A 23901-nucleotide genomic window follows, 5' to 3' on the forward strand; every position below is an offset into this window, starting at 1 on the left:
CAGGTGCAGGCGGACCTGAGCTGTACTGGGTATAGACCTAAAAGTGGCTGCGGTGTAGACCCAGGCAGATAGCTTGGCATTTCGTGACAGATGGTATTAATCTTTTAGATTAATTCCAGTTCACCAATTTCACCCTGCAATGTTCCTATGTGAGGGGTCCAGTTATGATACTCCCCCTCTGAGAATATGCGATATAAATAATGGCATTAAATCTAGAGGAAAACATGGCTAAATACATAGTAGATGATGGCAGAGAAAGACCTGCACGGTCCATCCAGTCTGCCCAACAAGATAAACTCATATGTGCTCCTTTATATGTATACCTGACCCGGACCTGTATCTGGCATTTCTAGGGCACAGACCGTAGAAGTCTGCCCAGCACTAGCCCCACCTCCCAACCACTGGTGCTGCCATCCAATCTCTGCTAAGCTTCTGAGGAACCATTCCTTCTGAATAGGATTCCTTTACATTTACCTTGCCTGCTGTATGATTATGTAGATTGTTGTAAGCCACATTGGGCCTACCCTTGGGTGGGAAATTGTGGGATATAAGTGCTGTAAATAAATAAATACATAAATTTATCCCACGCATTTTGGAATTTTGTTACCGTTTTCATCTCCACCACTCTCTCCGTGAAAAAATACTTCCTGATATTTTTCTTGAGTCTGCCCCCCTTCAACCTCAATTCATGTCCTCTAGTTCTACTGCCTTCCCATCTCTGGAAAAGGTTTGTTTGTGGATTAATACCTTTCAAATATTTGAACGTCTGTATCGTATCACCCCTGTTTCTCCTTTCCTCCAGGGTATACATGTTCAGGTCAGCAAGTCTCTCCTATGTCTTGTAACACAAATCCCATACCACTTTTGTAGCTTTTCTTTGCACCGCTTCAATTCTTTTTACATCCTTAGCAAGATACGGCCTCCAAAACGGAACACAATACTCCAAGTGGGGCCTCACCAATGACTTGTAGAGGGGCATCAACACCTCCTTTCTTCTGCTAGTCACACTTCTCTCTATATAGCCTAGCAACCTACTGCCTACGGCCACCGCCTTGTCACACTGTTTCATCGCTTTCAGATCCCCAGATACTATCACCCCAAGATCCCTCTCCCTGTCTATACATATCAGACTCTCACCGCTTAACACATACATCTCCTGTGGATTTCTACTCCCTAAGTGCATCACTTTGCATTGAATTTTAATTGCCAAACATTAGACCATTCTTCTAGCTTCTGCAGATCTTTTTTCATGTTTTCCACTCCCTCCAGCGTGTCCACTCTGTTACAAATCTTGGTATCATCCTGTTCTAGGCTGCGCAATTTCGTTTGCTCTTTGCTAAAGCACTTACGAATTCTATCAAATATTATAGAAAAAAGTGTACAGGAATTAAAGAGAATTAAAAGTCTTTTTAATTACTCACCCACCAGCACAGCATCAAATTATAAGTAATGATGCTCCAACCTATACGTTAGACCTTATTGACCTACCACCCAGGAATGCTAAAAGATCGGCACGCACATTCCTAAATCTTCACTTCCCCAGTTGTAAGGGTCTAAAATATAAATTAATACATGCATCCAGCTTTTCATACTTGAGTTCACAAATGTGGAATGCTCTACCATTGGACCTGAAAATAATCCACAACCTAATTAATTTCTCTATAACATGGCATACCATAATAACTTATAATTGAACTGTGTTTCACCATCATTTACTTAACAGTAGATTTACTCTCTTCCTACACTGTATTGTTTAATTTTAATATGCAATTTACGTTCAATATGTGATACCATTTGTATTTTTTATACCATTTGTATATTTTTTTCCTTTTCATTCGACTGTTATTTAGCATTCATGTTCTATATATATTACCAATTGTATATGTATTCTGAAATGACATAAGTCATGACGGATAAATTGTAAGCCACATTGAGCCTGCAAATAGGTGGGAAAATGTGGGATACAAACGTAACAAATAAATAAATTACATAAAGAAGAGAGAAAGGAGGAAGAAAGTTTGTTCCTCATACAAAGGTCACAGAACAGAGAGAAAGTAGAGAAAGAAAGAATAAATGAAAGAAAGATTCATAGCTATAGAGAATTAGATTCTACCAGGTACGAAGTGGGGGAAGCAGACCCCTTCGGGAAAAGCATAGGCCATTGGACGGATCTGAAACTCTCTCTCCAAACCTAGTTTTTCAGAGTTCCTTTCTCTGCAGCATGGTTTTATAGGCTACTGTGAGCATCCACCTCGCCTCTACCCTGGACCAATCATAGGTGCTGCATATGTGCTGGAAGCTTGCAATTGGTCCTTGCCATTCCTCTTCTCAGTAACTTATTTTCTTAACAGGATATACCAGGTCTCTGAGTTGTCTTAGCAACATGAGACCCCATCAGAGCATGTGACCAGCCAGAAACTCCTTCATGTAGCCAATAGGAAATGAGAGATGGGGGATGGGAAATAGTGCAGTATACCTGAAATAAAACTATATAGCTTATAGATAAAAATTATAGACAATCTGCAAAAAGGCAAACTTTACCTTCTAACCCTTTGGCAATGTCATTCACAAATCTATTGAACAGAATTGGTCACAGCACCGATCCCTGCGGCAATGCACTTCTCACCTTTCCCTCAACCGAGTGAATTCCATTAACCACCACCCTTTGGCGTCTGTCCGTCAACCAGTACCTAATCCAGTTCACCACGCTGGGTCCTATCTTCAGCCTGTCAAGTTTATTCAAGAGCCTCCTGTCGGGAACCGTGTCAAAAGCTTTGCTGAAATCTAAGTAGATTACATCTATAGCGCATCCTTGATTCAATTCTCTGGTCACCCAGTCAAAGAATTCAATGAGATTCGTTTGGCACGATTTACCTTTGGTAAAACCATGTTGTCTCGAATCTTGTAACTTATTGGCTTCCAGGAAATTCCCTATCCTTTCCTTCAGCATTGCTACCATTAATTTTCCAATAACCGAAGTGAGGCTTACCAGCCTGTAGTTTCCAGCTTCTTCCCTATCACCACTTTTGTGATGAGGGACCACATCCGCTCTTCTCCAATCCCACAGAACCTCTCCCGTCTCCAAAGATTTATTAAACAAATCTTTAAGAGGACCTGCCGGGGGGGGGGGGGGGGGGTCATGTGATGCCACTGGACTAAGCGGACGCCTGATAGCTCAGCTCTCCTCCCCTCGCTTTTATTTTTTTACTTAAACTAATGTAAATGGCGTAACAACACTTATTATATGGCTCTATGAACCTCACGAGAGCGAGTGGCTGTTGCTGGTGCGATTTCGAAGGGCACGAGGAATCGTAATGCCGGTGAAAACGCTGAGGTTGGGGAAGGAGAAAAGCAGTGTAGTGAAAAACAAGATGGCGTTGCCTTCCTCACCCCAACAGCGATCTGAATCTGTGCCGCTACATGAAGACACGGTACAGGTGTCCATGAGGCACATGTCTCAGCTCCTGGACGACAAGTTACCTAAGTTGCTTGCAGGCATAGACAAAATAAAAGACTGTGAGGGGCATAATCGAACGCGAACGCCCATTTGTAAAAACGTCCATCTCCGAGAACGGGTCCGTGAAGGGGCGGGCCGAACTGTATTTTCGAAAAAAATGGACGTCCATCTTTTTTTTCGAAAATACATTGGATTAGGGCGTTTTTTGAGCTGGGCATTTTTGTTTTTTTAGCGATAATCGAAACCGAAGCGTCCCAGCTCAAAAACGACCAAATCCAAGGCATTTGGTCATGGGAGGGGCCAGCATTCATAGTGCACTGGTCCCCCTGAGATGCCTCTATGCCAGCCTCAAATATCATACCTAGCTCCATGACAGTAGTATGCAGGTCCCCAGAGCAATTTTACTTTAGTTGGTGCTGCGCGGGACCCATGCAGAGAGGAAAAATCGGAAGAAAAAAAAAAACAAGCAAGCAAGTGCAGTCAGGGACGTCCAAATTAAAAGATAGTAAAAGGGGGAATTGAACCAGCAACCTTTTGATTACAAGCTCAGTGCTCTAGCCATTGCACCACTGATTAGAGATCCTTCCTTTTCCATTAAGTCTCTCCAAGTTTCTGTCAGCCAATCACAGCTCATTTAGCTGACATCTGTCAGCTAAACAGCGGTGATTGGCTGACAGAAACTTGGAGGGACTTAATGGAAAGGGAAGGACATCTAAGCACCTGAATAATGTGGCTCACAGACTAGAACACTGAGCTTGTAATCAGAAGGTTGCTGGTTCGATTCCCCCTTTTACTATCCTGGTAATTTAGACGTCCCTGACTGCACTTGCTTGTTTTTTTTTTTTCTTCCGATTTTTCCGCTCTGCATGGGTCCCGCACAGCACTAACTAAACTAAAATTACTTCGAGGACCTGCATACTGCTGTCATGGAGCTGGGGATGACATTTGAGGCTGGCTTACAAGTTGGGAAAAAAGTGTTTAACATTCGTTTTTTTTTGGTGGGAGGGGGTTAGTGACCACTGGAGGAGTCAGGGGAGGCCATCCCCGGTTCCCTCCGGTGGTCATCTGGTCATTTAGGGCACTTTTTTGGGACCTGTTCGTGAAAAAAACGGGTCCAACAAAAGTGACCTAAATTCTCTCTGAAAACGCCTTTCTTTTTTCCATTATCGGCCGAGCACGCACATCTCTGCTCAGCCGATAACCACGCCTCAGTCCCGCCTTCACCACGCCTCCGACACGCCCCCGTCAACTTTATGTGTTCCCGCGACGGAGTGCAGTTGGAAACGCCCAAAATCGGCTTTCGATTATACCGATTTGGGCACCCACAAGAGAAAGACGTCCATCTCCCGATTTAGGTCGGAATTTGGGCGTTTTTCTCTTTCGAAAATAAGCCTCTGTACTGCCAGCCATGCTACCAGAATACAGCACCCGGAGGAGCGGCTCTCCGCCCAAAAGGATCACTTGGCGTCGGCGGAGGGTCGTATCGGGGAACTAGAATTGCGGATCTGATCGCTACTAGACAGAGTAGAAGACCAGGAGAATCGGGGAGATGGAACAACATTAGGATCATTGGTGTCCCTGAAACTGTTCCTGACGCGGAGCTGAGGTCTGGCTCCCTGGACAACTGGGCCTCAACTCGGAGGTAGAATGAGTTCAGGTGGAACGGATGCACCGAATTGGACCGAGAAGGGAAGATCCTGGGAGACCGAGGCCAGTGATTGCAAGGAGGCTAGGGCTATACAGCTTGGAGAAGAGACGGCTGAGGGGACACATGATAGAGGTATATAAAATAATGAGTGGAGTGGAACAGGTGGATGTGAAGCGTCTGTTCACGCTTTCCAAAAATACTAGGACTAGGGGGCATGCGATGAAACTACAGTGTAGTAAATTTAAAACAAATCGGAGAAAATTTTTCTTCACCCAACGTGTAATTAAACTCTGGAATTCGTTGCCGGAGAAAGTGGTGAAGGCGGTTAGCTTAGCAGAGTTTAAAAAGGGGTTGGACGGTTTCCTAAAGGACAAGTCCATAAACCGCTACTAAACGGACTTGGAAAAATCCAAAATTCCAGGAATAACATGTATAGAATGTTTGTACGTTTGGGAAGCTTGACAGGTGCCCTTGGCCTGGATTGGCCGCTGTCGTGGACAGGATGCTGGGCTCGATGGACCCTTGGTCTTTTCCCAGTATGGCATTACTTATGTACTTATGTACTTGAATTATGCTGTTAAAGGTAAAATACTTGAGCTATACAAGAAGTAGCATATGGTGGAATACAAGGGACATCGGCTGATGCTATTCCAGGACTTCTCTGTTAGAGTAATGGAGCAGGGGAAGTTAGTGGTGCCATATTGTTCCAAGTTGTTTGAGAAGGGAATTAAATTTGCTTTTCAGTATTTGGCAAGGGTAAAGATACCTCAGAGACATGGTCAGGACCATCCCTCGGGCTGACCTCAGAGGCTTAGCTGGAGGCTTCACTCGAACAGGCTTCAAAGGCTCCACTTGAAACTCTCCTCGGACTGGACTCAGCGCTGGTGGACTAGAATCCCGAAGAGGAGCTAACCCACCATGGTACCGCCAGCTGCTCGGCTGAGGCGGCTGAAGAGACCAGAGCGGAGGAAGTCCCCGGCGTCTTCTTTCGGCCTCAGCTTCCGGAGTATCCCGCAGAGCTGGCTCTTCCAGGAGTCTGAGGCGATACTCACAGAGCGAGATAGCAGGATTCATATCAGAAACTGGGCTATGGCGGACCATACGCCACCAGAGACGCTTTCTTTCAGCTGCTGCTTCAGGAGTATCTTTCAAGGCTGGATCAGACAGAAGTTCGTCTCTGTACTCCCGAAGCGTCATAAAAGGATCCAAAAAAGGAACTGGACTAGCATAAGAGTCTAGGTCAAAATCAGAAACTGCACCCGGATTGTCCATAGGGAACGAACTCATGGGCAGGCAGTCCACCGGGAGCGCTGATCTTGCCGGATTGTCCATAGGGAACCAAGTCATGGGCCGGAAGCCCACCTGGACGGCTGATCTTGCCGGACTCATGGCCTTCGCATTCTGTCGCGTTCTCGAGGGCCTTGGCATGCTGTCAGGTCCTCAAAGCAGCACTGGGAATTGTGAGCCCTTGGGCCCCTGCCGCGGAGCGGCAGAGGCAGGCAAGACCGTCTTGGAACTGGACGTCCGGAAGGACCGGACCGGAACTCTGGACTGGAAGTAGGCAACTGAACCGGCAGAACAGGAACCGCTTCACCTGTACTTAGCCACCTTTCCGCTAGAGTTGAGCACTAGCGTGCGGGTGGCCGACAGGACTTGTAGGGCAAGGCCGGAACTGAAGATCCAGAGGACCCACCTTGGGTCTAAGAAACACAGGGGAACAATACTAGACTGCACTAAGCGCTGCACGCAGCCGCTAAGCCAGACACACCAGACAGACTAGACAGACAGAAGCTTATCAGGAGCAGGGATTAGGGCAGACATGCAAGCAAGGAAGAAGGGGAGACAGGGAATACCCACAGGGCAAACCCACTAGCTAGGTCGAGGCAGTTAACAGGGTAAATCCCCCAGAAGATACACGCTAGCTAGACAGATACAGGAATCAGGATACATAAGCAGGGATCCGGATAAGCACACCGGATATACAAGCAAGGTACAAGGTAGACACACGGGACAGAAGGTAGCTAGGCAGAGCGGGAAACCGGATAACACTAGCTAGCCAAAACCAGGACTCAGGACGAACAAGCAAGGACCAGGATGTGCACACAGGATATACAAGGATCAGGTTGTGCACACAGGGAAGATGGCAGCTAGGCAGAGCGGAAAGCCGGATAACACTAGCTAGCCAAAACCAGGACTCAGGACGAACAAGCAAGGACCAGGATGTGCACACAGGATATACAAGGATCAGGATGTGCACACAGGGAAGATGGCAGCAAGGCAGAGCGGAAAGCCGGATAACACTAGCCAAAACCAGGACTCAGGACGAACAAGCAGGGACCAGGATGTGCACACAGGATATACAAGGATCAGGATGTGCACACAGGGAAGATGGCAGCTAGGCAGAGCGGAAAGCCGGATAACACTAGCCAAAACCAGGAATCAGGACGAACAAGCAGGGACCAGGATGTGCACACAGGATATACAAGGATCAGGATGTGCACACAGGGAAGATGGCAGCTAGGCAGAGCGGAAAGCCGGATAACACTAGCTAGCCAAAACCAGGACTCAGGACGAACAAGCAAGGACCAGGATGTGCACACAGGATATACAAGGATCAGGATGTGCACACAGGGAAGATGGCAGCAAGGCAGAGCGGAAAGCCGGATAACACTAGCCAAAACCAGGACTCAGGACGAACAAGCAGGGACCAGGATGTGCACACAGGATATACAAGGATCAGGATGTGCACACAGGGAAGATGGCAGCTAGGCAGAGCGGAAAGCCGGATAACACTAGCCAAAACCAGGAATCAGGACGAACAAGCAGGGACCAGGATGTGCACACAGAATATACAAGCAGGGAGTAGGGCAGGCTGCAAACACAGACGGGGAAACCAGGGCTGAACAGCAGGCTCTAAACACAGACTAAAGGCAGAAGGCTAGCAGCCCACGCAGAAGGGCAAGCAGCCCACAGGTACTGGGAACCGAAGGGCACTAGCACACACAGAAGGGCAAGCAGCCCACAGGTACTAGACAGAAGGGCAAGCCCACACAGAAGGGCAAGAAGCCCACACAGAAGACAGGCTTAGAAGCAGCGCATCAACACAATAACTAACCTGTCGGCCTCTGGGCATGACACCAGACAATGACACCATGCGAAGGCCCTGACTGCAAGCACAGGCCTTCCTTATAAAGGAACTCACTGATGAGTCACCACCAGCAGGATAGAAGCAGGAAGTTCCTTGCCTCCAAACAGAGGCTTGACACACAGAGGAAGTGAGCCCACAGGAAGGACAAGCAGGAGCCATCTTGGATACTGGCATAGAGGAGGCGGCAGCCATCTTGGAAGAGGCATAGCCCACACAGGTGAGGTCCAGTAAGGCAATCAGCACACAGAGCCAGAGAGAAACTAAGACAGAGACAGACACAGAGACAAGCAGAAGCCAGCACAGCCACTGACTCCCAGAAACAGGGTAAGTCTGAGGGTGGTCACGGCCACAGACGTGACGATATATAGGTTTTATTCCTGGCTTTAATGGCTAATCTATGGGTACCTGAAATTTTATATATATATCACAGTATAAATATCCTCCAGCAGCAGAAAGGTGTGTGGCTCCTGTAATACAAGGATTACCTGAAGCAGGAGTTATTAAGGAAAAGGTATCCCCTTTTAATTTTCTTATATTTCCCATAATCAAGGTTGATGGTATAAATTTTAGGCTACCCATAAATTTTAGAAAGATAAACGGGGCGCTCCATTTGTAATGATAACACTGGATATATTTTCTGTATTTACTTTCATAGATATTTCACTTTTTTATATTTTTTGCAATTAAAATTTCTGAGCAAACCAAAGAGACTACAGCATTCTCTCAGTCTGTTTTTACACATCTCCTTCAACCTCTGAAACTGGATGTCATCGGGTAATGGAAACAACTCTAGGGGGACTGGACAGTGAGAAGACCCGCGTCCTCCACTATGATGATGACATTATGATTGCAGGATCCACAGAGAAGGAGGTCATTTTCAGCAATGATGTAAAAGGCATCTTTCTGCTTTGGTTTATTTGGTGGATTTTCAGATATGTTGAGTGACAAAGTTTTATTATACTCAGTGCATGTAAAAGATTTCTTTAAACTGATGCCTCTTCAGTTGTGATGGCTCTCTCAAACATTTACCACAGTCTATACATGGAAAAGTTTTCATGACATTGTGGAGTGTTTGTTGACTTTCCCACTGTGCAGGTTTTGATGCATTTTAAGACTTCATAACAAAGTGAACCTTTTATTACACTCAGAGCATGTAAAAGGATTCTTTTTACTGTGGATCATTTGATGAATTTTTAAGTTTGCTGAACAAGTAAAACGTTTATTAAACTCAGAACATGTAAAAGATTTCTTTCCATTACTACTACTACTACTATTTAGCATTTCTATAGCGCTACAAGGCGTACGCAGCGCTGCACAAACATAGAAGAAAGACAGTCCCTGCTCAAAAAGCTTACAATCTAATAGACAAAAAATAAATAAAGTAAGCAAATCAAATCAATTAATGTGAACGGGAAGGAAGAGAGGAGGGTAGGTGGAGGCGAGTGGTTACAAGTGGTTATGAGTCAAAAGCAATGTTAAAGAGGTGGGCTTTCAGTCTAGAGTTAAAAGTGGCCAAGGATGGGGCAAGATGTACGGGCTCAGGAAGTTTATTCCAGGCGTAGGGTGCAGCGAGACAGAAGGCGCGAAGTCTGGAGTTGGCAGTAGTGGAGAAGGGAACAGATAAGAAGGATTTATCCATGGAGCGGAGTGCATGGGAAGGGGTGTAGGGAAGGACGAGTGTGGAGAGATACTGATTACTGATCATTAGATGAGTATTCAGGTATGATTCACAAATAAAACTTTTATTATACAGTGCATGTAAAAGGTTTCTTTCCACTGTGGATCATTTGATGAGTTTTAAAGTTTGATGAAGAAGAGAAACTTTTATTACACTCAGTGCATGTAAAGGGTTTCTTTCCACTGTGGATCATTTGATGTTGTTTCAAGTTTGATGAACACGTGAAACTTTTATTACACTCAGAGCATGTAAAAGGTTTCTTTCCACTGTGGATCATTTGATGAGTTTTAAAGTATGATGAAGAAGTGAAACTTTTATTGCACTCAGTGCATGTAAAAGGTTTCTTTCCACTGTGGATCATTTGATGAGTTTTAAAGTATGATGAATAAATGAAACTTTTATTGCACTCAGTGCATGTAAAAGGTTTCTTTCCACTGTGGATCATTTGATGAATTTTCAGGTTAGATGAACGCATGAAACTTTTATTACACTCAGTGCATGTAAAAGGTTTCTTTCCACTGTGGATCATTTGATGAGTTTTCAGGAGTGATGAACGCATGAAACTTTTATTACACTCAGTGCACGTAAAAGGTATCTTTCCACTGTGGATTATTTGATGTTCTTTCAAGCTTGATGAATAAGTGAAACTTTTATTACAATCAGTGCATGTAAAAGGTTTCTTTCCACTGTGGATCATTTGATGAGTTTTCAAGCATGATGAACGAGAGAAACTTTTATTACACTCAGTGCACGTAAAAGGTTTCTTTCCACTGTGGATCATTTGATGAGTTTTCAAGCATGATGAACGAGAGAAACTTTTATTACACTCAGTGCACGTAAAAGGTTTCTTTCCACTGTGGATCATTTGATGAATTTTTAAGTATGATGAACGAGAGAAACTTTTATTACACTCAGTGCACGTAAAAGGTTTCTTTCCACTGTGGCTCATTTGATGAATTTTTAAGCGTGATGAACAAATTAAACTTTTATTATACTCAGTGCATTTCTTTTTGCTGTGGATCTTCAGCTGTGACAGCTCATTGAAACTTTTACCACTCTCACTACATAGAAAAGGTTTCTGTCCACTGTGGATTACTTCATTCCTTTTCAGAATTGAAGATAAACCAAAACTTTGGTCTAATTTCAAGTTTATCTTCTGTCTGAAACTCTTTTCACAGTGCGAGCATGAGAAGGATTTCTCCCTACTGTTGGTTCTCTTATCCAGTAAGAAATGATCATTCATATTGAAGATTGTTCCACAGATGTCACACTGTAAGGATTCGTTCTCTGTCCTCTCTTCTTGAGGGAGTTTAGAAGGTTTTGGATCACTGTTACTATCTTGGAAGGGACTCTCTGTTCTCAAGTGTCTCTGGTGGTCAGGGATGTTTATGAGTTCCCTGTCACTTCCCTCACTCTCAGTAATTCCACAAGGTGTTTCTCCGGCAGGGTCTCTCTGCTCCTTCTCCAACTCCTGCTGATGATTCCTTGCGTGTGTCCTCTCCATCCCTTGGGAAATATTCTCACAGACATTTTTTGACTGTCCTGGTATTTGTTCCATTTCGACAGGAGTTTCTTCGCGATTTTGCTCTTGCTTGAGCTTCTGTAGAGCCTCATTAACTGCTGGATATGAAAAGAAGATATTAGTCGTGTATTACTTAAATGGAAAACAATTATTGATCAAGAAACAGAATTTTCTGGGTTCATAGGCAGGGAAATTTTATAACATGGTGGCAAGAGCATCAGAGGATCCAAAATTGGCAAGAATGTGTAAAAGTTCACCAGGCACCATTCTGCCTGAACTTCGAGACATTTCAGAGTACTTTATTTTTCAACAGGATGGCGCTCCGGCGCATCAACAATGCAAAACAGTTGAGCTTTTAATGAATGAAACCACAGAATTCATTAAGCCAACAGCTCAGTGGCGTTCAAGGTTGAAGGACGGCACTTTGAACACAAATTATGAATTATCTAATGCATTTTCAAAGGTCATACTAAGTGTTTAAACAATTGCAAAATATTTTGAAACTATGTACGGGGTCCCTTTTTTCCGGACATCGTGTAACTTGGCACCCCTAACTGGAGGAGCCAAATTATACATAGAACTGCCCCTCATAGCAACACACAAAGTGCCACATAAGACATTTCAAAACACTGAGTAGGTCATTGGCAGATGTGTCGAGAGAGAAAAAACACCTCAATGGCCCTGTCTACATTCATTTCAGGAAGATCAAGCAGCTGTTGAGAAGCATTTGGGAAAGTGCCTGCATGAACCTTAGGAACGGTGTAACACAAAGGAATGAAAGGTAATTTGGTGGTGGGGGGGGGGGGGGGAAATAAACACTATTTCTGGTTCTCCAGAAGTCAGAGAACTCTTTTTGTAGTACCTGGTGTTATTCTAGTAAAAACAATGAGCGGGAGTACGGCTGGATTCACCAACAGGTTTCTTCCATCATACAAACTTCCTTTGTAAATCTACAATTACTTCATGCTTATTTATTTATTTGCTGCATTTGTATCCCACATTTTCCCACCTATTTGCAGGCTCAATGTGGCTCACACTGCCCAGAAAATGAAAAAACCATCGGCTGAACTAGGGAGGGATCCTGGATTCATCTGCTGCGTTAAAGGAAAGAAAATTATCAGGTAAGACATAATTTTACTTCCTTGTCACTTGCAGCAGATGAATCCAGGAACTAGTGGGATGTACCAAAGCATTCCTTAAGTAGGGTGGGAAGTCGACTCTCCCCGCACCAACACTCCCGCCCCAAAACTCGCATCCTCCTGAGCAGACACGGCTAGCCTGTAATGCTTCGCAAAAGTATGACGGGATGCCCCAGTAGCTGCCCGACAAATCTCTTCCAGAGATAAGGCCGACGCCGACGCCCAAGAAGCCACCTGTGCCCAAGTAGAATGCGCCTTCAGGGCCACTGGAGATGCCCACCCTTGTAGCAGATACGCCGCTCCAATGGCTTCCCTAATCCAGCGAGCAATGGAAGCCTTAGAAGCCGCCTCACCTCTTTTCGATCCTGACAAGAGCACAAAAAGACGATCCCAGTGTCGAAACTCGTTAGACATGCAAGTACCGAAACAAGGCTCTCTGCACATCCAGGAAACGTAGAGAGTCAAACTTCCCCCCAGATAATCCTCTCTTCGAAAAGATGGAAGATAAACCGCCTGATTGACACGGAAAGCCAAAACCACTTTGGGTAGAAACGACAGCACCGTCCGGATCGACACCCCTGCTTCAGAAAACTGCAAAAAAGGATCTCTGGAAGACAAAGCCTGAATTTCAGAAATCCTCCTAGCCAAAGCAATGGCCACCAAAAACACTGTCTTAAGTGGGGCCTGGAGGGCTCGCAGTACCAAATTCAAATGCCACGCCGGGCACGGCTGCTGCAGAGGCCGAAGCCGAAGAGCTCCACATAGGAAACGGACCAAATCAGAGTGAGCTGCTAAAGAGGAACAGTCCAGTTTGCCCCTAAAACAAGCTAGCGTGGCCACATGCACTTGAAGGGAATTATATGCCAATCCCTTTTGAAGACCATCCTGAAGGAACTCCAGAATAACCGGAATGTCCGCCTGAAAAGGCGATTCAGCACGCAAAGCACACCACGCCAAGAAAGCTTTCCACAATCGCGCGTACACTGCTGAAGTACACTGCTTCCCTGCCCCCAAAAGAGTGGCAATGACTGGTCCTGAAAATCCCTTCTTCCGCAGCTGCTGCCTCTCAATAGCCAGGCCGTAAGACCAAAGTGGGAGGGATTTTCCATTAGAACTGGCCCTTGATGCAGCAGATCGGGAGTCACCGGAAGTCGCAATGGTGGCTCTGAGAGTGGTCGAACGAGATCCGCATACCACGGCCGTCGTGGCCAGTATGGGGCCACTAGAACGACCGGCCCCTGATGCCGCCCTATGTGGCAAAAAACTCTCCCTATCAGAGGCCACGGAGGAAAAACCTACAGTAACTGTTGTTCCGGCCATGGCTGGAGAAGAGCGTCCAATCCTGCGGATCCTGGCTGCCGTTTGCGGCTGAAGAGCTGGGGAACTTTGGCATTGTAAGCCATGGCCATGAGATCCATTATCTGGTCTTCCCCAATGTTGACAGATCAGCCGAAAAGCCGAGCCCGACAGCGTCCATTCCACTGCGTACAAAAGAGTCCGGCTGAGAAAATCCGCTTGAACATTGTCTTGACCCGCAATGTGCGCTGCCGACTGAACTACTACTACTTGACATTTCTAAAGCGCTACTAGGGTTACGCAGCGCTGTACAATTTCAACATAGAAGGACAGTCCCTGCTCAAAGGAGCTACAATCTAAAGGACAAATGTACAGTCAGTCAAATAGGGGCAGTCTAGATTTCCTGAAAGGTATAAAGGTTAGGTGCCGAAAGCAACATTGAAGAGGTGGGCTTTGAGCAAGGATTTGAAGATGGGTAGGGAGGGGGCTTGGCGTAAGGGCTCAGGAAGTTTATTCCAAGCATAGGGTGAGGCGAGGCAGAATGAGCGGAGCCTGGAGTTGGCGGTGGTGGAGAAGGGTACTGAGAGGAGGGATTTGTCCTGTGAGTGGAGGTTACGGGCAGGAACGTAAGGGGAAATGAGGGTAGAGAGGTAATGAGGGGCTGCAGACCGAGTGCATTTGTAGGTAAGAAGGAGAAGACTGAACATGCGCTTCCGCCCATACTAGAAGACGAGACGCTTCCACTGCCAAAGGAAGACTGCGAGTGCCCCCCTGCCGATTGATGTAGGCCACCGTAGTGGTGCTGTCCGAGAATACACGAACTGCCTGCCCCTGCAGAAGGTCCGTAAAACTCCACAGCGCATTCACGACTGCTCGCAACTCCAGACGATTTATTGGCCAAGTCACTTTGAGAGGGGTCCACAATCCCTGGGCTACTCGATGAAGACAATGGGCTCCCCGGCCCGCAAGGCTGGCATCCGTCACGACTACACCCTTCTGCGAATTGGCTGACTGGAGCCACCATGCGAGACTGTCCCTGGCCCGGCTCGACCAAGGAAGGCGGCGCTGATAATCCAGTTATGTCGGCGACCATCAGCTCAATAAGAAATTCTGAAGAGGCCGCATGTGAGTCCTTGCCCATGGAATGACCTCCAAGGTCGCCGTCATGGAACAAACTGAACATAGTCCCACACTCTGGGAGCGTGACGACTCAATAAGGTCCGTACCTGAGAAAGCAATTTGATCCTTCGCCCCTCGGGGAGAAACACCTTCCCCCGCTTCGTATCGAATTGCACTCCAAGATACTCCAGACTCTGTGTAGGAACCAGATGACTTTTGTCCATATTGACCACCCAACCTAAGGATTGCAACACCTCACGGCGGAAGAGTCCTCCGGTTGGACAGCGAGGACACCGTCCTCCACCCCCGTCTGCTCCGAGAGAGCCACCACGGAGGAAGCTGCAGGCAACCGTATGCAGGACCCCTCCTCAGACCCCAAAGAAAGCCTAGGCTTTTTAAGGGAGGAGAAATCCTTGGGGAAAAACCCCAAATTTCTTGGTTACTCCCAGACCCCCTGAGAGAATCAAAGGCCAAAGCTGTCGCAGCCGTGTGGGGGGGAGGGGGGGCAAGGCCCTTTTCAACAAAAACGACTGGAGTAGCAAAATAAACTCTGGTGAAAACCCCTCCCCCACAATGGAGGAGGTCGCAGCCATGGCACCTGAGCCACCGCCCACAGTGCCTGACGCCCCCCCCCCCCCCCCGACTCCACTACCAGCGGAGAAGAAGCTTTGCCCAAAACCGCTACCGGAGCCGGCTCAGCGACCGATCGCAAAATGGCGCAAGAATCACCAGGCTCTGGGCGGGAAAACACGCTCTTGGGGGGGGGGGGGGGCACCGCTCTGTCAAGTCCCACCAAATCAGAGCACCCCACGCTCCAAAGGCCCGCCGCCGAATGCCGTTTCCCACATCGGGAACAGCGTTTTACCACCTCCGCTGCCATCGCCTGTCCCCAAACAGGAAGCCAGCAGGACTTACCCCGGACCGGGAAAGCGCGGGAACTGACAGCTGAGCCGAAGAAAAAAAACTCTCCAACTCCACTTCGAGGCAGGCTCAGACAAGCAGGCAACAGAAAACAGGACTCGGACAGCAGTAACACAAACCTGCTCTCTGCAAAAACACACTTCCCTGTGCTTCTGTGTTTCTCTTTTAAATAAATTCTATGGTTCTCTTTTTTTTTTTTTTTTTTTAGTGAGGAGGCAGAAACAAACAGGGAAGGAAAGGAACAGCAAAGGCCTGTTCAGAGGGAATTTGAGGTGCAGCAGGGACCCAGCAACTGCGTATGCTGCTAAAGGGGACACCACCAGTCGGCCACTCCCGGCTCAAACTTGCCACCGGTGCAGGGGCACCCTCAGAGGCCTTGGGCCCAAGAGCTGGAGAAAAACCCGTCCACCACCTGCTGAGATAGAGACATACTAACTGAGGAAGGAGCTGGCCGTCTGGCATCACTTCTTTAGTTTGTTTATCTCTATCTTCACCTGCTGGTAGGCGGACTTAACCCACTAGTTCCTGGATTCATCTGCTGCAAGTGACAAGGAAATGAGAGTTAAGCAATCTATTTTCTTTGGTTTGGTAGAAATGCACCTATCAAAATGAATATTTTTCAAAGACGGCTATATTTGTTTCAAATGCTTCCTATTCATATAACAAGATTTTATTCTCTCTTCAGAACACTGGCTTTACATTTTTAGGGTAAAGTGACCCATCGCATGTTTTCTGGTCAGCTGGCTCAGATAGTTAGAGTTCAGGCCACTGCCTTCTCCTTTGCCGACTTTCAGCTTTCGAAACACTTCACTGCCTTCAGGCAGCAGCTTGTGACGTTTTTCTATGAACATGCAGAGGTGAAAAAATGTCCTATTTTCTAGGTTTTATGATCAGGTATGTTTGTGTAGTAATACTGAAGATGTTTTTTATTCTGATTTTTGTGTATTACTGTATAGTTTATCTAATATTATTAAGATTGATTGGGAATCTGCTTCAATGAATTCTATCTACTTAAGTGGAATATAAATATTTAAAATAAATCATGAATTATGTCTCCCAAAGGTACAAGATCAAAGCACAGACACTCAGAGGAGGACACGGGTTTGGTAATCTGTTACTATTCTGTATTCTTTACAATGTTTAATTCTCACTTGTGCTCTGTAATATCTCCTCTTACTCTCTACAGTATTATTACTCGACTGCACTGTGTAATAAATCCTCAAGCTTGGCTTTGCTCCATAATACCTCCTTTTATTCAGTAGAATATTACGTATCAGTGGTCTGTAATTTATTATTTAAGCTAGTAAAAAAGGCCCGTTTCTCACACAAATGAAACGGGCGCTAGCAAGGTTATCATGTAATGGCGATTACCTCCTGTCTTCCCTCCCCCTCCATCCTTGTGCATCTCCTTCCTGACTTCCTTCCCCTCCATCCATCCATGTCCAGCAACTCTCCATTTTCCCCTGCCCTCTCCTCCATCCACCCATATCCAGCAAATTTCCTGTCTCCCCTGCCCTCTCCTCCATCCACCTATAGAGAGAGTGTGTGTCCATCTGTCCATGTGCTGTATCAGTGTGTGTGTGTGAGAGAGAGAGTTTGTTTTAGACAGATTGAGCGCTGGTTCGGCTTCGTCTCTATTGACGGGAAATCGCTTTGTAAAACTCCCATTATAGTCTAACTCCTGTACTGTGCCTATGACATTTTCTGATGCCCTATAAAACTCTGCGTTTCTACTATAAAGACCCCCCGCCTTCCTTTCACCCTTTTGAGGCTCTCACCTCTGTGCTTCCGGCACACTCAGATGTCCTGCCCCCGAAGCAACCAATCATAGTCTCGGCTCCGGCACTTCCGCTCTGTCCGTGTCCCGGTGCTGCTGCATTGAAGCTGCATTCCTGAGGCTCCGGTGCCTGGGCTGGAGACAAAGAGCTAGAGAAAGAGGCGGCTGCGGCCGGGCCGAAGCCGATTCGTAACTCACCTCCGTAGAGCCAGAGGCCTGGAGGCTGCGCTCTGTTTCTCTCCACTTACCGCCGCGAGCTGAGATCTGGCACCGGGACAATGTCTCAGGGGGGGGGATCCGTGCAAGTAGGGACATAGTAACATAGTAGATGACGGCAGAAAAAAGACCTGCAAGGTCCATCCAATCTGCCCAACAAGACAACTCATGTGTGCTACTTTTTGTGTATACCCTACTTTGATTTGTACCTGTGCTCTTCAGGGCACAGACCATGTAAGTCTGCCCAGCACTATCCCCGCCTCCCAACCACCAGCCCTGCCTCCCAACCACCGGCTCTGGCACAGACCGTATAAGTCTGCCCAGCACTATCCCTGCCTCCCACCACCGGCTCTGGCACAGACCATATAAGTCTGCCCAGCACTGTCCCTGCCTCCCACCACCGGCTCTGGCACAGACCGTATAAGTCTACCCAGCACTATCCCCGCCTCCCAACCACCAGCCCCGCCTCCCACCACCGGCTCTGGCACAGACCGTATAAGTCTGCCCAGCACTATCCCCGCCTCCCAACCTCCAGCCCCGCCTCCCACCACCGGCTCTGCTATCCAATCTCGGTTAAGCTCCTGAGGATCCATTCCTTCTGAACAGGATTCCTTTATGTTTATCCCACGCATGTTTGAATTCCGTTACCGTTTTCATCTCCACCACCTCCTGCGGGAGGGCATTCCAAGCATCCACCACTCTCACCGTGAAAAAACAGTTCCTGACATTTTTCTTGAGTCTGCCCCCCTTCAATCTCATTTCATGGGTGACGTGTCAGAAGCATAGAATTCCAGGAACAGGAGGGTTGAGATTGCGATCAGCCTAGCTAAACTTACAAAGAATACTTTCAATTTTGGCAGCCGAAGCTCCGCGGACCCCCGCAGCATCCCAAATTCTGTGGTAAGGGGTGGACTCGAGGAGATAGAAGAGGGAGGGCCTTCTTTCCAGCGTGCCTTGCTGTGCCTCCTTTTGCTGCTGCTCCCTCCCGCTCACTTGCAGCAGCACACACGCATCTTCTTTATGTTTTCTTTTTAGTTCTCTTTAGGGTTCTAAATAGAATTACAAAACACGTCGCGGTTTCCCAGGCAACACGTTTACTCGCAATGCTGTGCTGTGATTGGGCACAGTCGTTGGTGATGCATCATGTTAGGAGATGGATACAGAAGCACGAATGCTTCAATGCTTTTGTCCATGCTGCCAGCTTCAGAACGTTGGAGGTGCTTTTTATTATATAGGATATTAGGATTTATTTACTACGTTTTTGAAGGAATTCACTCAAGGCTGTGTACAATAAGAATAGATCAAACATGAGCAATAGACAATTACAGCAGTAACAATATTCAAATAACAATACAAAGTATGGAGTAGTATACTACTTACAATGTCAACACAATACGTAATAGAACATTTTAATCGATAGTGAAGGGTATAAGCAAAGATGGAACATATAGATGACATTTGAGGCTGGTATAGAAACTGGAAAAAATATTTTTTGAGGGTGGGAGGGGGTTAGTGACCACTGGGGGAGTAAGGGGAGGTCATCCCTGATTCCCTCCGGTGGTCATCTGGTCATTTATGGCACATTTTTATGGCTTGGTTGTAAGAAAAAAAGGACCAGGTAAAGTCGTCCAAGTGTTCGTCAGGGACACCTGTCTTTTTTCCATTATTGGTCGAGGACGCCCATATGTTAGGCACGCCCCAGTCCCGCCTTCGCTATGCCTCCGACACGCCCCCGTGAACTTTAGTCGTCCCTGCGACGGAAAGCATTTGAGCACGCCCAAAGTCGTCTTTCGATTATGCCGATTTGGGCGACCCTGTGAGAAGAACACCCATCTTGCGATTTGTGTCGAAAGATGGGCGCTCTTCTCTTTCGAAGATAAGCCTGATAGTATACTACTTACAATGTCAACACAATACGTAATAGAACATTTTAATTGATAGTGAAGGGTATAAGCAAAGATGGAACATATAGATGACATTTGAGGCTGGTATAGAAACTGGAAAAAATATTTTTTGAGGGTGGGAGGGGGTTAGTGACCACTGGGGGAGTAAGGGGAGGTCATCCCTGATTCCCTCCGCTGGTCATCTGGTCATTTATGGCACATTTTTGTGGCTTGGTCGTAAGAAAAAAAGGACCAGGTAAAGTCATCCAAGTGTTCGTCAGGGACACCTATCTTTTTTCCATTATCGGTCGAGGACGCCCATATGTTAGGCACGCCCCAGTCCCGCCTTCGCTATGCCTCCGACACGCCCCCATGAACTTTAGTCGTCCCTGCGACGGAAAGCATTTGAGGACGCCCAAAGTCGTCTTTCGATTATGCCAATTTGGGCGACCCTGTGAGAAGAACACCCATCTTGCGATTTGTGTCGAAAGATGGGCGCTCTTCTCTTTCGAAGATAAGCCTGATAGTATACTACTTACAATGTCAACACAATACGTAATAGAACATTTTAATCGATAGTGAAGGGTATAAGCAAAGATGGAACATGGTAAGAGGAGTTAGAAAATAAGGTGACTAATTTAAAGGAAGTTGCACATGAGGTAGAGATATGGTTAAATATTATCTCAGCTAGGGTAGGAGTGGATAAACATGTCTTGCTGCAGTATGTCCAGCCTGTGTCACTCCTTGTGTGTGAGTGAGTGAGACTAACAAGTTAGTTAATTCTTCCATTAAAGGCCTGGTTGTAATTCCCTGTAATACCTCCTCTTGCTCTGTACATTCATTTTATTCATTTGTATTCTGTAATACCTGCTCTTACTCTGTATAGTATTATTACTCACCTGTGTCTGAGTGAGTAACTTCTCTCTCTCTTGACTCATGGGGATCCCAGACATATGGCTCTTCCTCTTGTTTAATCCTTGATAATGTATCAGGACTGATCCTTTCATAGCCTGCTTCCAGGAATAAAAATAATACTAGCTGTATTTTCCTTATATTCACAAAACAATAGACAGCAGTAGTTCTCAAGGGAAAAGCATATGATGGATCTGTCATTGCTACCCATCAAAAAGCAGAGGGATCTGGGGGTTATTATACCTCGCTTTAAGTACTCTGGTAATGGAACAGGTCACAAGTTTTTTACTATAGAATGTCTATCACTTAATAATCGGGGGGGCTGTGATTGTTTGAAATTGGCACATTATATTAAGGGATTTTATAAAGAATTGTTTTGGGAGACCCTAGTGAGTTGCCTTAAAAGGTGACTGCTTAGCACTTCAGCTCCCTCTCCCCTCAAATTCAAATCAACATTTTTACACTCCCGTCCCTGCTGTCACAGTATAAAATTATACGAGAACTGAAGAGGAGAAACACCTGTTGATGAAAGGAGAGGTTTAGTGCGGGAAAGGCTCATATCTCACTTCCCCCACGGACACTCCTGATGCCGGGTAAGACACGGATATCAATTCTGTAATTATGCGCCTACGGTTACATGCCGCTGGCACACATAAATAGATAATTTGCACTTACTCACATAGGCACCCTAAGCACGCTTCTATAAATGTGCGTATAAATATTATACGTGTAATTTCAAGGGGGCATTACACATGGTCAGAGCATGGGCGGGGCTCCCAGCAATGTGTGTAACTCACAGTTGCAGTCATATTTAGACACCTGCCAGGTCTATGGCTGGTCTAACTGTAACTGCCTATACATTAAGGCATGATGATATAAAGTTACGCTAGTATTTCCATAACGACACTTGGGTGCCCTCCAAACAGCTGCTGGTGTGGAGGATAACAACTCACTGGCAATCGTAGATGTTTCATACCCAATACTGTGGAAGACCCGCTCTATGAATGTTGAAAAGAGCAGGAACAAAGACTGATCCTTGTCATGATCTGGTACACTCCTCTCTAGTTAACACATGAAATCAGCAATTAATGATGATTTCTTGTATTACTCTTATCATGTGTTGATCCTGGAGACAATTCTGCAGCTTCACAGTGTCAAAAGCTGAGGCAATGATCAATGAACACAGCACCACACTTTTGACTGGTCTCAGCAGCTACTTTAACACACTCTGTTACATCCAAGTACTGAGTATTTGTGATGCTCTGGACCTTTTTTCAATCTTGATACAAGAACTAGAGGAAAATCTCTCTCTGACTGGAAGAGAAGGAAACTTGTAGGACACACAGGAAGGTCTTAAGATAACAGTGTGAGGTTCGGGACTGAGGCACCCTAAGATAATCAACAGAGCCGAGATCAGACTTCAAAGTGCAGAAGGTACAGAAAATGTGCCAAATTTCTATTAAATCAGACGCTGTTCCTCTTAAGAAAATGCAGACAAAGCAATTCTTACCTAGGGAGATCAGGATCTCATAATTCTCCTTCATCACCTCCCTGTAAAGTTCCTTCTGCCCTTCATCTAAATACTCCCACTCCTCCTGGGAGAAAGAGACAGCGATATCCTCAAATGTCACCCGCATCTGAAACACAAATCAGAAACACAGGGAAACGTGGGGGTGCTCAGAAAGCATTAGATTTCAGCTATTTATTTATTTATTTATTTATTGCATTTGTATCCCACATTATCCCACCTCTTTGCAGGCTCAATGTGGCTTACAATTCATCATGGAAATTGGAAATTGAAGAGAATATACATTTGGTTTACAGAGGGTATTGGTTACATGGTGTTGAAATACATAACAGTTTTAAAGTAAAAGACATTATAAGACATTTCTGGATATATTAAAGAATATATAGTTACACGTGCTGGTCTTTGTAATATATATTGTCGAAGAGATAGGTTTTCAATAGTTTACGGAAATTGGTCAATTCATAGACCGTCTTCAGGTTGCATGGTAACGCGTTCCAGAGCTGTGTGCTCATATAGGAAAAGGTAGATGCGTGCATTGATTTGTATTTCAGACCTTTGCACTTGGGAGGATGAAGATTAAGGAATGTGCGAGAAGATTTTTTTGCGTTCTATTAGGTCTGACATGTAGGCTGGGGCATCACCATGGATGATTTTATGGACTAGGGTACAGAGTTTGAACGTGATGCGTTCTTTAAGTGGGAGCCAGTGTAGTTTCTCTCGTAGAGGTTTCGCGCTTTCATATTTTGGTTTGCCGAATATTAATCTGGCTGCCGTGTTCTGGGCTGTCTGGAGTTTTTTTGAGTATTTGCTCTTTGCAGCCAGCGTAGAGTGAGTTACAATAGTCCAGATGACTGTGTACCAATGATTGTACCAGATGGCAGAAGACAGTCCTTGGAAAAAATGGTCTGATTCTTTTTAGTTTCTACATTGAATGAAACATCTTCTTAGTTATGTTTTTCGCATGACTCTCAAGTGTTAGGTGTCGATCAATGGTGACTCCAAGAATTTTTAGGGTGTCCGAGACTGGTAAATTTAGTTTAGGAGTGTTGATGGTGGTAAATTTATTCTTATTGTGTGGCGAGGTGAGTACTAGGCATTGGGATTTTTCTGCATTAAGTTTCAGCTGAAATGCATCTGCCCAGGAGTTCATGATATGTAGGCTTTGCTTGATTTCGTTGGAGATGTCCCTTAGATCTTTTTGAATGGGATGAAGATCGTTACATCATCAGCATATATATGTGGGTTTAGGTTCATATTCAATAGTAGTTTGGCCACGGGTATCATCATTAGGTTGAATATGGTCGGTGAGAGTGGTGATCCTTGCGGGACTCCGCATTCAGGTGTCCATGTAGCTGATGTAGTCGAGTTTGATGTCACTTGATATGAGCGTGTAGTTAAAAACCCCTTGAACCAGTTGAGAACGTTGCCTCCAATTCCGAAGTATTCCAGGATGTGTAATAAAATTCTATGGTCAACCATGTCAAATGCACTTGACATGTCGAATTGTAACAGTAGTATGTTATTGCCGTTTGCTATCAATTGTTTGAGTTGGGTCATGAGCGTAACTAGTACGGTTTCGGTACTGTGATTGGAGTGAAATCCTGACTGGGAATCATGTAATATTGAGAACTTGTTTAGATATTCTGTGAGTTGTTTA

General features: G+C 45.7%; 1 protein-coding gene across 1 annotated transcript; it reads right to left on the bottom strand.

The window, feature by feature from the left end:
- Positions 1 to 9369: 9369 nt before the first annotated feature.
- LOC115460750 (gastrula zinc finger protein xLCGF3.1-like) lies at positions 9370 to 22260 on the bottom strand. Its single transcript, XM_030190501.1, has 4 exons — positions 22227 to 22260; positions 20704 to 20814; positions 10739 to 11551; positions 9370 to 9455 (listed from the first exon to the last, which is right to left on the bottom strand). Exons 1-4 carry the CDS (start codon positions 22258 to 22260, stop codon positions 9370 to 9372), a joined length of 1044 nt encoding a protein of 347 aa, XP_030046361.1.
- Positions 22261 to 23901: the final 1641 nt, after the last annotated feature.

The sequence above is a fragment of the Microcaecilia unicolor genome, chromosome 1 (genome assembly GCF_901765095.1).
Source record: "Microcaecilia unicolor chromosome 1, aMicUni1.1, whole genome shotgun sequence".
NCBI lineage: Eukaryota > Metazoa > Chordata > Amphibia > Gymnophiona > Siphonopidae > Microcaecilia > Microcaecilia unicolor.